Below are 13,879 nucleotides of genomic sequence, written 5' to 3' on the forward strand. Positions count from 1 at the left end.
GTGTTCATGAAGGAAAAGTCACAGGCTGCTGTTTGTAGCTGCTGAAGTTCCAGAAAGCAAAAGGTTCTTCAGCATTTAATTTAAAGCATTTCTATACCACCTTTCATTTTAAAAGAATCTGAAGGTGGTTCACAATAAAATTAGCGTGGTATTAATAATATCTTAACAGATAGCATTCGGGAGCCAGGGAAAAATACAACCGGGTATTTATTAGGAGACAGCAAAAGCCTAGAAAATCAAGTATGCTTTTTGCAAATGCCAGAAATACATTAAGAGTGTGAAGTGTGGCCTTCACAAGGCTAAAATATCCAGAATAGTTTCCAGGGGTGTCCCTCCTACCTTATGGCTACTACCACCCACCCTACAAAACTCTATTCCCTTCCTGCCCTGAACAATATCATAAGAACTTAAGAACAGCAGTCCATCAAATCCAGCATTTTGTTCGCAGCAATCAGCTAGATGCCTATGGTTAACCTGCAAGCAGGACATGAGCACAAACACACTCCCTTAGCTCTTTTATTGCTACGATATCCTCATCTGCCACCTCCCCTCCCTACACTGGTGGAGGAAGAGGAGTGCGGGGGGAGAACCCTGCCCCTGGCAGGGCGATCCCAGCAGGGTTTCATTGCCTGCACTGAGCGCCCCGCCCCCAGGACATGCGCCCCCCCCCCTGTGCCGGAGCATGAAGCTCTGCCACCGCCTCCCTACACTTCATTTGGGTGGAAACGGGTTTTTTCCTTTCTATCTCTCATAATACTAGAATTCAGGGTCACCCAATGAAATTGATAGGAATATGATTTGAGACAGACTGAAAGATTTCTTAATCCAAGAACTAATTTATGAGATTCATTGCCACAAGATGTGGTGATGACAGTTAAAATTTATTCCTCCTTGACTCTGACTTTCCACAGCTATTAGCTGTATGAAATCTCCAAATTCAGAGGCAGTGTACTTCTGAATGACAGTTGCTAGGGTGCAATAGCAGGGAAGGGTAATGGCCTCGTTTCATGGGCTCTAGGCTTCCAGCGAGAGTCTGGCTGCCCATTGAGTCCTCAATCTGATTCACTGGGGCTGCTCTTACACTTTCCTTGAACCTTTCCTTTCTGACTCCAAAGGGTTTGGAACTCAACAGTTGCAGATCCCTTGCATAGTTGTGTAGCGGAGTGGGCTGCACTCTAGCAGTGATGTAACAGTACCAATTAAGCAGCAATGTCAGCTTCACACTTACTGGCATCCGTCTTCCAGTGAAGGAGTAGGAGTACTGCTTGAGATCTTGATCTGCCAAAGATGATGGCACAACAAAGTATTCTGGAAGACTTGGGGCCAAGACAAAATACACTCATAATAGTTACTTGGGAAATGAAATACAAGTAAAGTCTTTTTATATAACACTATATTTTTTAATAACCTAATGCAGCATTGATTAGAATGCTAAAGCCAATGTTTTCCTTTTGTTTAGAAATCAACCATAGAAATCTTAAGATTAATCTGGTCATTATTATCTCTAATGACAATGCAGAGCTAGCTTATTCCTTACTAAGAAATGGAACCTAAATTGCATTATTTCAATTGCAATCTGAAAAACACTATTTCCTCTTGCAGAAGCACCAGTTTTGCCGGCCAGTGGCTCAGAGTGGTTAGCTATGTACCAATGCAATTCATAACAGCAGCCATTGTCAGTGTTGTTTTCACAAACTGCATCAAAATCCAGCTGCAAAGGATCACAGAGAAGAGGCTCATTGCTAGGGAATGGAATTGTGCCCTGAGGCCAACTCTGCCTCTCAATCCCAATGTGGTTTCCTGGCTATAAAAGAAAAGCAAACTTACCAGGTAGATATCATGTAGCCTTCATTCACTGAACATACACGCCATTCTGATGCTCCTGTTCTCTTGATCTCTCTATCCCAGTCAGAGTAGGTCTCAAACAATGGAGTCAGCTGGCTGCCACCACCTCCTCCTCCAGGATCTATTCCATTCACTTTTTTTGCTAGAAGGAAGTGATTTTTAAAAAAGTTCTTTCCAAGTTGTGCCATGCAAATAAACGGATTTTACAGTATCTTGCAGAAAACAAACAGACCTCCAAACTTCCAATGCTGCTTTATATAAAACAGTTAAGTTACCTTGCAAATACAGCTGTGTAGGGGCCAGAGCACCCCCAAAGCATATTATTTTCCATTGTGTGTCTGGCCAAGTTTTGACAGACATGAATTTGTACTAAATGGGGAAACAAAGAGAAGTTCTGATCTGCCCCTACCATATGTCAAATTAATTTAATGTGTTTTATCTATCTGTGACAACATGTTATGCCGTTTTAAGGAATGCCTCTGTTAATGCAAACTTTCATAAGCTTCGATGGCTTTAGGATTAGACTCCCAATATTTTGAGGCTAAACCAACTACCATTCCTTTCCTCAGCGGTTTAATTCTTGAGGGGGTCTTTAAATGAGCAACCTTCAAATACTTCCCCCTACAGATTACTTCAATGCAAAAAGCCTGTGTGGAAGTGACTCTAGCCTCTTTGGTAGAGCATGGTGTTGCAAATCTATTATCTCACTGCAGCCAAGGAACCAAGACTGGGAAGAAAAGGTAGGAAGGGCACCATTGTAACACTTCCATGTGACACAAGCTGGTTCTCCTTTTCCAGCCAAACTACCTTGAATTCCAAAACTGCAAGAGCAGCTCTAAGGACTCTGTTGAGCATACGGTAGCTTGTTTCTCCTCTGGCAAACCCAGAACACAGCAAGGGGAGATGGAAGCTCAGCCTTCATGGTGCATATTGATGAGCAAGGGGCTCTCTTCTAGCTTCAGAACTGCAATCACCCCACAGCACACTTAGGCACAGATACATTTCTAGTGAGCTTTTCTATGCATGCAAACATGTACTACCACTCAAGTAGGACTGCTTATATGACACCCTCCAAAACAAACCCCTGGTTGCACCAAACAAAGCTCCCATAAAAGTTGGCAGCCATGCTCTCACTCAAAAGGCCCCTCCAAAGGCTATGAGGGAAAGTAAATGTCTGCATTACCTGGATTATGGTATTTCTTGCTCACATATTCAAATGCAAAGAGGAGCTGAAGATCTGCTGGCTGGGAATAGTGAGCTATTGCAAGGCACACCTGAACAGAGGAAAACAAAAAGAACTGGGGTGCATTGAGCTGCTTCCAACCACTTTTTACATGAGGAAATGGCGGACCAGAGAAAACAATACTGTACCATGTGACTTTGTCTAAGCCAGGAAGGGTGAGCTGTGCCATCACCTACTTTGGCTTCTACTAACAGTGATCATGATCAAAAGAGCTCCTTAGACATACTCATGGGCTGTGCCATACCCAGTGGACATCAGGCATTGTAAAATAAACCATGACACAAGCCTGAACCCTCCCTGGGTGAAGAAAACTGCTTATACAGTTATCTGAATCCCAGCTTTTGTCACTAATGTGCTTTCTAAAATCCAATTTCCAATTTCATTAAACTGAAAGAGGACTACGTTTTTCTGCTAGAGTCAGCCATGGCTTATTCTTGGCTCTGACATTTTTCAGAGGGGAACACCACTCCTTCTTTATCCTGAGGGTCCTCTGTGCAACTTGATATACAGTTTCAGAAAGGCTTGAAGTTGCAGAAAATTGAAAATAAAAAACTTTAAATAAGGAATTTGGGGAAATAGATTTACATATTCACAATATTTCAAATATAAATATAACTTCAAGTACATGTATATAATGTATATAGCCTGGGGAAAATGTACTGTTTAGTATATTTATGAAATTAACATGGATAGGTGTCAATGTTTTATTCAGCAATAGCCAGCATACCAAGTGGCCATGTTATGCTGTGATGTGAATGAGTAGTAAAGCTACAATTCAATGAACCTAGGAATAACCCCCACTGTGGGACTTGTTTCCAAACAAATATGGGTGGTGGTGGTGGTGGTTGTTTTGCATATTTCATATTACCTGTAGACAATATTAGCTACCCTGATGCCATGTTCATTTGTTTTATATTGTGTTTCAGCCCAGAATATAATCTCCATTTGAAAATACCAGCATCAGTTTATTTTTCTACTCAGAACTGATACCTTCTTTAAACATATTCCCAATCATTCTGAAAGAGAAGAAACTCTCCCAGCTCTACTTGGTGACCTTCTGCATGCAAGCCAGCTTTAATGTCTGATACAGGCACAAAATTTGAGTTGCAAATTTCAAGTACAGATTCTTCTAATATATAAGCAATGTGTATATTGCAATGTATATATTGAGATATTCAAAGATCTCAAAGTCCAAATTTCTCCTAGTTACTTCTTATGGGAATAAAATTTTAAGCATTTCATATACAAAAGATACCAGTATGCTGAACAAGAAAGCATGTTTAAGGCTGATTCAGCCTCTGTATTCGTTTCTGGATATTAAATATTTACAGTTTTCACTTGAAAGTTTTTGAGTAAAGCCCTTAGCTCTATGAGAAATTTAAAACCAAAATAGCAAATATAACAGCACATGCCACACTGAATGGACTTCTTGTTCTTTCTTTAACCAAGCCTAAATATTCATCCAGTAGTTTTTAAAACAAGTGCAGAATGCTAAACATCTGCCAGAGAAAACTCTGACTTCAACTTTCCAGGAGCTATGTGTAAATTTTCACGTCCTAACCTTCGACTACTGGCAGCTCAAAGGACAGCCACTGTCAGCATAAAGCCAACAGTTTCCATTTCTAGTATCAACAAAACCTCTACTGTGAAGTCTTAGGGGATTTAAAATGAACCATTAGAGCATATGATTCTTCAATTTTAAACTGTAGGTTGAAATGGGTGCAGGGAGAAAAAGGGCCACAAGCTCTGAGTATCCAAATGACCCTCCATGGTTAGAAGGTAAGCAGTTTCTGTAGTTTGTATGTGCAGAGTTCTTGTCTTTCTTCCTTTAGACTTAGAGCCTGAGAAAAAATGCAAGTTACAGCAGGACAGGGGAGCTATTCTGTTCTTATCATTGGCCCTTGTCTCCTCAACTTTCCTGAATTATTTGGCAGGTTTTTATTTTGAAAGAAACACCACAAATTGTTGGCTAATTCTCCATCTAGACAATATTCAAGACTAATATCAGACCTGCTGTAATACCTTTTTTGCACTTTCGGGTCCTGCTTCATCAAAACGAAATCTGACGATACGAAAGTCTTTGCAGTAAATTATTAATTCTGTTGGGTTAAATTTAAGCTTTTGGTTGGGGCCGAGAACTTTCTGTTTCCTCTTTGTGTCATTTACTGCAAGAGAGAGATTTTTTAAAAAATAAAAAGGGGAGAGTTATGCATATAACAAATAACCATGTTATGAATGCTTAACAGAAACAAACTGGTATACAACAGCTCCCATTTGAAGAGTACATTGACCTGCTTACTATTTATTTATTTTGATTTAATTAGAAAATGTATAAATAAGGTATGAATAAATAAATAAATAAATAAATAAATAAAGGTTTTCCAGGTGGTGTACAAATAAAAATTTCCAGCAGGTGTCTTAAACAATATAGTGAGGGTACCTGCCTAATGTCAACAGACTATCCTTCTGTTTGTAGCCACTTTATCCTCCCAGCAATTCAGAGATTCACAGCTTTGTAGGGAGCTCTGCAGCTGACTTGGGTTTCCTTCATTCAATTTCAACACTAACAACTGCACCTCTGGTCAGAATCTAACACACCTCTCTACTATTGTGCAGAAACAATGGGATAATTTGAAACTACTGGCCCAAGAGTCAACTATAAATGCTGTCCAAATCACAACACTTGCATGGTGTCCACGTTGCTTTGGGTTACAAATGCTTCCTATTTCTTAGTTCAGTTTCATTTAGAAGGCATGCAATTCTGTTGTCTGGAGAGAGGAATTTCTAAAATGTCCCAGTACAGTATACAAGCCCCTCTTGCAAGCCTCTTAGAGACTTGTGCTATTAACACATGTCCTGTTGAGCTGAACGATGGTTACTGCCTGGAAAGAACACAAAGGTGTGGTGCACCCCCTATGCACACTTACATGGGTGTAAGCCACATGGAACAGATCTAAATCAGGCTGCCTGCCACATTAACTGGCACACATATTTTCATAGAATAGAGTTGGAAGGGCCCAGAGGGTCATCTAGTCCAACCCCATGCAATGCAGGAATCTCAGCTAAAGCATCCACGACAGATGGTCATCTAACCTTCTTACATTTTTACCATTTTTACAGGCAACAGAGACATTCAAAAAGGAAATTCTTGTCAGGAAAAGGCCTACTTATGAGTAGGACCCTGGCAGAGACACGTGCCCGGCTGGCATGTTCTCCCCATCCTGGGTGATCGTTCGGGAGCTTCATAAGCATTCTCCAGCCCGAACATCACAGCAACTGGTGCCAGAAGACACCAGCACACTTTATGGATCCGCAGATCTGACTATTCTTTTTTTTTTTGCCAATTAATTTTTATTAGTTTTCCAATTTTTTTACAAATCAATGATCAAATTACATCAAATTTAATAGTTTTTGTGACTTCCTGCCCTACTTCCTGGATGCATCCATAGCTCTCCCTGTTGCTGCATTATACCCTGTTTCTCATATTTTAAGACATACCCATAAAATAAGCCATAGCAGGATTTTTAAGCATTCAAGGAATATAAGCCATACCCCGAAAATAAGACATAGTGATAGGCACAGCAGCAATGCCGGCCGCAGCAGGAGGAGGAGGAAAAAAATAAGACATCCCTTGAAAATAAGCCATAGTGTGTTTTTTTGAGGAAAAAATAAATATAAGACATGTCTTATAATATGAGAAACACGGTATTGCATATTTACTCTAATTCACATTCCATTTCTTAAAAGTAATCTTTTTTCATTATCCATCAGCTGTCCATTTATCAATTTATTTAACATATACAGTAAAATAAATGTACATTTATTTATTTAAATAATGCTTATTTGTTTAAATTAAATAAATGTATATTTATTTAACAATTAGATTCCCAGTTTCAACAAGTGAGGTCACTAATCCTTTTACATCTTGCATGTATAGAAACCTGGCATTTTCCTTTCCCTAGTTGTTCCCCTTTACTTTCCAATTCCACAGTCCATTCAACCAAAGTCCTTTCCTGTCTGAATCCTCTTTGGTGTGTAGTGTATTTTCACATCACAAAGCTTGTAATCTGTTGTTACTTATTGCCTTGAGTTCTCAAGGACAACCATCTGGCTCACCATCTGGCAATCCAACAATCATCATCACAAACATCAACCCATAGAACCAAGGGAAATGTACTGTAATATCTTGAAAACTTTATAACCACAATCTTGCACTCTACCATTAGGAATTCCATATTAATTTTTATGCATACAAATCTGCTCCTTCTTTGCAGGGTTAATTATATTCCAACAATCTTTGTCTATAGGAAATACACTCAGTTCCACTGTCCCAAATTTCAATTGTGCCCTTGAGATCTTCGTTAACCAAAGCCATTTCCTGTCCAAATCATCACTGGTGTAAGATATATTTTCATATCACAAAACTTGTGGTCTGTTATCAGTTATTAAGGTGAGTTCTCAAGGACAACCATCTGGCCCACCAAGCAGTCTAACAAAAATAATCACAGACATCGACCCATGAAGCCAAGCAGGGAGGGGGGTGTACTGCAATATCTTGAAAACTTTAATAAATCCATGCCCACCTCTCCCCTTTCATGGTCAAATGCACAAATGGATCCACTCCTTCCTCACTGGGTTCATTGTATCCCCCTCCTTCCTCACAGGTTTTAAGTATATTCCAACAACCCTTGTCCACAGCAAATGTGCTCAGTTCTAGTATCCTGAGATCCTTATTTACCGTACTTTATATTTCAACATTCTTAGGTGAAGTAGGTAGTGTTATCTTGACAAAGAAAAAGAAAGCAGATCGTCCCTTCCCCACTGCCATTACGCCACCAACTCACATACACAGTTTCTTTCCAACCAAATCCCAGATTTATTCTCTTTTACTAGATATATACTAGACTTGTAAACTTTTATTATATTAATCAAGAGGGCATAGATATGACAAAACGCTTGCAAACCTTAATACAAAATATAAACATCCACCCCTCTGCGCTCCCAGTTCTCATCTACGGCAGGAATTACCTTCTTCACAAAACCTCAGTCTTAACAGCCAAACTGTTTGCAGTTTACTGTTCTCATCTTCTCCATAGGGTGCCTTTAACTTATATCCAATTATCCGAATTGAAAAAGAAATCTGTTGTTTGCCATGGCAGACATGGAGGCTGACTCTGTGATGGAAAGCTTAAGACCCAGCACCTCACCCCTCCCTGTCCCTCATGGAGGCAGGGAGCAGGCACAAATAGGGACCACAGATCCCCTGTAATTTTCTCAAAGCATTTTGGGATGCATAGCACCTCTACTCCATCAAAGCTTCTCTCGAGCCCCAGAGAGCTGCCACCATAGTCGCAGGCGGAACTGGAAGCTGGGAATTCTGACTACTCTGTTTTAATTTCCTAAACATAAATGTACCCCCCTCCAAAGCAAAAAAAATCTATCTTTCATATCAAACTCCTTAATACGTACCTGTCACTATCTGCTCAATGCATGTTAGAGCAACATCATGTTCTCCCAGGAGAAGGTTCCTGTAATGGAATTTCTAGAAAACAGGAGATAAGTTCATAATAAATACTACAACTCACTTTATATTTTGGCCTAATAATTTTTAAGATGAAGTGTGATGTATGCTTTGTTTGGTTAGATGCAATCATCTTGAGGGCTGAGGGTCAATATTTTATTGCCACTCAGTGTAACATTAAGCTAAAACTATTCTCATATAAACTACATTAGAGAAACCAAAGGAGGGAAGGCAGCAATCAGTAGTAGCAGCAGCTCCCAACAAAATATTAAAAACACAATAAAACATCAAATATTAAAAACTCCCTTGTATAGGGCTGCTTTCAGATGTCTTCTAAAAGTCATGAAGTTGTTTATCTCCTTGACATCTGGTGGGAGGGTATTTCACAGGGTGAACACCACAACTGAGAAGGCCCTCTGCCTGGTTCCTCAGTGCAGGCTGAATGATGGGGGTGGAAATGCTCCTTCAGGTATACAGGGCCGGGGCTGTTTAGGGCTTTAAAGGTCGGCACTAAGACTTTGAATTGTGCTCATGCCTTTAGAACCCGCATTATATGATCCTGGCAGCCACTCCCAGTCTAGCTGCCACATTCTGGAGTAGTTGTAGTTTCCAAGTCACCTTCAAAGGTAGCCCCACGTAGAGTGTATTACAGTAGTCCAAGCAGGAGATAACCAGAGCAAGTACCACTCTGGCAAAACAGGGTGCAGGCAGATAGGGTCTCAGCCATCATACCAAGTGGCGCTGGTAGACAGCTGCCCTGGACACAGAATTAACCTGCACCCAAGAACATGGCGGGGTGATTTTTTTAGGTCAGTATCTCATTACTGTCATCTGGCAGTTTTTAAATTTCATTTGGTCTAGTTCTTATTTGTATATTTTTAATGTCCATATAAGTATCTTTAACATTTGGTAATATATCTGCTGTCTTTTTCCTTCTGTTATTGATATTTTAATACTAGTTTTAACTTATACTGTGCAACTGTTTTGATAGTATTATGCTAGATACGTGTCAGGGGGCCTTCCTACAGGGAGCCTCCTCCCCTCTTGCTGACCAGCACTTCGTCCAGTGAGAGCAGCAGTAGTGGGTCAGGTGAGGGGAATCAGAAAGTGAGGGGGACCGAGGTGTCAGGGCTCAGCGATGTTGGAGAGCCCCTGCGCCACCAGGACCAAGAGGTGGAGGGGAACAGGCAGTCCCTTCCTGCGCCCGAATTAAGGCGCTTCACCAAACGTAAGGTTGGGAGGAGGCGTTTCAGGGTGCCCAGACTCTTATGCTGGTCCCGTAGCCGGAAACGTCCACTCCCAGATTCTGCGAGGGACTTGTCATGTTTTCTGCTGTCTCCGCACTGTAAATACTATGCACAATAAAACTCTTAAAGGCAGAGCAGACTTGGGCGTCTTTACTCAAGAGTAGCCACAACAACACCCTTACAGCACGTTTACTATTTGGAGTGCCCTAAAAGAACTTTAATTCACAATGCACTGAGCATATTTTTGTGTACCTTTGGGATTTCATTCCAAACTATTTCTATTTTCTTGTAAACTAAAACGATAATCTAGATATATGACAATAACATTCCCCGCTAAAAATTTAACACACAAGTAGGCAAATCAGCAGGACCTGCATCATTATCAAACTCCAGTGTCTACTTTAAGTTTATAAACAAAACAGGACTACATTTGCAAAATAAGCAATGTAAATTGTGATCAAAGTCCTGGGCTTGCTGTTCTCTTCTATGAAAATGTTCCCTACTTTATACACACCAGACATCCACCTCCTCATGTAAGAAAATCAGGAAGCCCCCGGGGCACACAAGAGCTGATGAATGGGAACCATTGTTGCTGGAGTGCATGGCACTCTATTTTCATTTGAGGCACTTTGTTTTGCATTGATTTTCAAATTGAGAAATTTGCACCATTTCTAACTCTTTAATAGCACTCTCATAATTTTTTATTCAGGTTTGTCATGGCCAATGGCTTGTGCAATAAAGTTATTTGGATTGGACTGGATTTTCAAATTAGAAGAGTGTGGGAAAGAAATGATGCTTTAGCAATTATTTATCTTTTAAAAAACAGAGAGGGTGTGCCTCTCAAGATGCTGAGCACATGGCGCTCTGGCTCTTCCCCTCCAAGGGCTTCTCCCCTCAGGGCCACTTCACCTGGTAAGACATATATAATCTGGCCTACAGAGAGGCCTTTTAAGTAAACCAGAAGGGCTCTTCTTATGTTAGATACATTAATCTTTATTATTATCAAAGCAGAAGCATGCTTCATCAAGGTCAGGAATGAGCAGTGGCCCATCTCTCAACCAACACTACCCCTCACTGCCAGGCCAGGTCCCTGTTCTCCAGCTTCTAAGCCGAGCTATCTAAAGAAGCTAAGTATACATGGGTATCAATGGGATACCTAGCTCTCAGTGGATGTGCAGAGCCACCAGAGGAAGTGCCCAGTACTAGGCCGCAGCTCCATCTGCTTCAGCCTTGTCTTTCCCTGGTATTGCACACTGCCGAGGCCATTAAAATGACAGCCAAGTGAATTCAGAGATGTGCCCCAATTCCATGTTTGTTGCTGGAACCCACAACTTTCTGGCCATTAAAGCAGCTGCAGCCAAGTCAAAGAAAGTGCACCACCAGCAGTTTTGGCAAGAGCTGGCAGTGGCCGGTAAGAAGAGGATGGATGTGAGGGTACTCCTTGAGGTAACTCATTTGAAGCCCTGTGGGGTAGGCTAGGCCAAGCAATTGCAACTTTTTCAAGACCACTTAGCAAGGTTTACTGTTGGAAGCCAATATGAACCTTGGTCTCCATGCAAATTCAACACTCTATCCACTTTAACACGCTGGGGTCAGGGTGTTAAGCCCCAAGTAACGTAATACAGTTGTACCTCTACTTACAAATTTAATGTGTTCCGAACACACATTTGTAAGTCGAAAAAAATTGTAAGTCGAATCCCATAGGAATGCATTGGGAGAAAAAATTCGTAAGTCGAAGCAACCCTATCTAAAAATTCGTAAGTAGAAAAAATCCTATCTAAACCGCATCCAAGATGGCGGACGGAGCTCCATTTGTAAGTAGAAAAATTCGTAAGTAGAGTTATTTGTAAGTAGAGGTACCACTGTATTAAGCATTCAAAATCTGGTGGAGCCCAGTAGACTTATGTGTGGCTATTCTGCTGCTTCTCCCTGCCTACACACCCCTTCCATCAAATGCAGGTAATTCCGAGCCAAGGTATTAAGTTTGTTTCAAGATAAGGAACCTGGAATGGCTCGGGAAATTAAAAGGCCTACTCCTGGTACATGTATGAACTCAGGGTTGCAAGTGTGCTGGCTACAGACGAGTCATGCTACAGCAGACAATCTAAGCAGGTCATGGGTACATGGACCTCCACAATGGATGGATGTCTCTGGGGGCCTCTTGTCGGCCAAGGGCAATTGTATTATGGAATTCAATAGGCATAGAAACCAACCTGAAGTGGCAGAGGATCATCTGTAATGAAGGATATCTTGAAGTTGCTGCAAACCAGCTTTCCCCACAAATCATACTGACTTGTATTTGTTGCAATGCATTTCCTCACAAAGTTCACTTCATTCACCACAATTTCACCTTTAAAAAAGGGGGGGAAGCAGATTAAAAGAAGATTCACTCAATGTCTCAATCACAGCAACCTGCAAGGAGAAAATTCACATCCATGAACCTGTGACTTTATGAAGTAATTTTTTGGGTGAGGGGGAACCAGTTGTGAAGCAAATACTGAATCTCCTTTGTGAGGAGCTTAAGCTTTACTTCAATGTACGTATTGGTTGGGTCATGTCATGCTTCTTTAAAGAAAAAAATAAGCAATTACTAAATAGAATCTATTCATCAAGTAATCCCAATCTGGAGAATAAAAAGCTTCATGATACCCAAGTATGGGGGAACCTGTGGTCGTCCAGATGTTGGTCTCCAGCTACTATCAGCCCCAGTCAACGTGTTCAATGGTCAGGGATGATGGCAAATGGGGTCCAGCAACACCTGGAAGGCCACAGGTTCCCCACCTCAATCCAATGTAAAATCTGAATTTCAAGATGTTCATCTCCAGTTAGTAAAAACTATTTTTCTCTTCTATATGCCAAGAGCCCTTCCAAATATTTTAAACTGCACCCTCCTCATGCTGTCAAATTTATTTAAATATATACATCATCTTTCAAGGTTTGTTTACAATAGCCAATAAAAAAGAAGAGGAGAGTTCCTATTCCAGGCATCCCCAAACTTCGGCCCTCCAGATGTTTTGAACTACAATTCCCATCTTCCCCGACCACTGGTCCTGTTAGCTAGGGATCATGGGAGTTGTAGGCCAAAACATCTGGAGGGCCGCAGTTTGGGGATGCCTGTCTTATTCCTTTCACAATACTGTTCCTCTTAGGTCATTCTATAAAGCCTTCCAACCCTTGGATCATTCCATCCCTCTAGACAGTCACACCACTTTTAATGGGTTAATTAATCCAGATTTGCAGACTTCCATTTCAAAGAACAGATCAGATTTGTTTAGAAATATACTGACAGATACAACCACAAGACCACACCAGAGTATGCAGAAGTGGCAGTGAAAAGTACTCTACAATGCTTGCTGCCAGACTAAAGAAAAATGGCTTTTGTGTCTATCCCCCCCCCCCCCCCCGGACAACAGAAAATGACAATAAGAGACTGGGCAGGGGAGTGTGATCACCCTCCATCCTTATTTGCAAGGCTGGGGAAAGATGCTTGATCTTTTGGCAAGGCCAAAAAGGTAGAAAGAACATAGGCCACTTGTTGTCCTACTCTCCCATCCCAAACCTGCATAAATTGACTTGCAAAAACCACCCAAACAAAACCACCCACCTTATTTATTTGCCAAATAATACAGTTCAGGAGTTTGGCTTCACTAGGAAAAGGTAAGCAGCAAAGCTATTTGCAGGTATTTGCTCTCTATAATGTTTAAAGTTAGCAACAGTGCACTTTCCTTCACTTTCCTTTTCCATGGCACAAGCTGTTCTGAGGGCACAACCACAGTGACTTGTGTATGACTTGAATAGCCAAAGAGCAGAAACAAGAGACGAGTGCCAAGAAACTAGAAAACAACCCACCCACTGTGAAGACATTTACAGAGACATGCTCACTAATCCAGCCAGAGGATTACATCCAAATTACATTCTCTCAAATCTGAGTTTCTAATACTTTTCAGAAAACACATGCAACAATTTGATTTCATAAAAAGATTCTGTTTAAAGTACACCCATGAACACTTTGCTAGCTGGCAT

The 13,879-nt window shown here is 41.0% G+C and overlaps 1 protein-coding gene across 1 annotated transcript in view; it reads right to left on the minus strand.

Annotated features, from left to right (window-relative positions):
• MTMR10 (myotubularin related protein 10) overlaps positions 1-13,879 on the minus strand; it is a 49,027-nt gene that overhangs the window by 17,138 nt on the left and 18,010 nt on the right. Inside the window, exons 3-8 of the mRNA XM_035130508.2 lie at positions 12,070-12,206; positions 8,558-8,630; positions 5,111-5,253; positions 3,029-3,119; positions 1,828-1,987; positions 1,229-1,316 (exon numbers count right to left, since the gene is read on the minus strand). Coding sequence (XP_034986399.2) covers positions 1,229-1,316; positions 1,828-1,987; positions 3,029-3,119; positions 5,111-5,253; positions 8,558-8,630; positions 12,070-12,206 — 692 coding nt within the window. The remainder of the gene's footprint in view (positions 1-1,228; positions 1,317-1,827; positions 1,988-3,028; positions 3,120-5,110; positions 5,254-8,557; positions 8,631-12,069; positions 12,207-13,879) is intronic.

The sequence above is a fragment of the Zootoca vivipara genome, chromosome 14 (assembly GCF_963506605.1).
Source record: "Zootoca vivipara chromosome 14, rZooViv1.1, whole genome shotgun sequence".
NCBI lineage: Eukaryota > Metazoa > Chordata > Lepidosauria > Squamata > Lacertidae > Zootoca > Zootoca vivipara.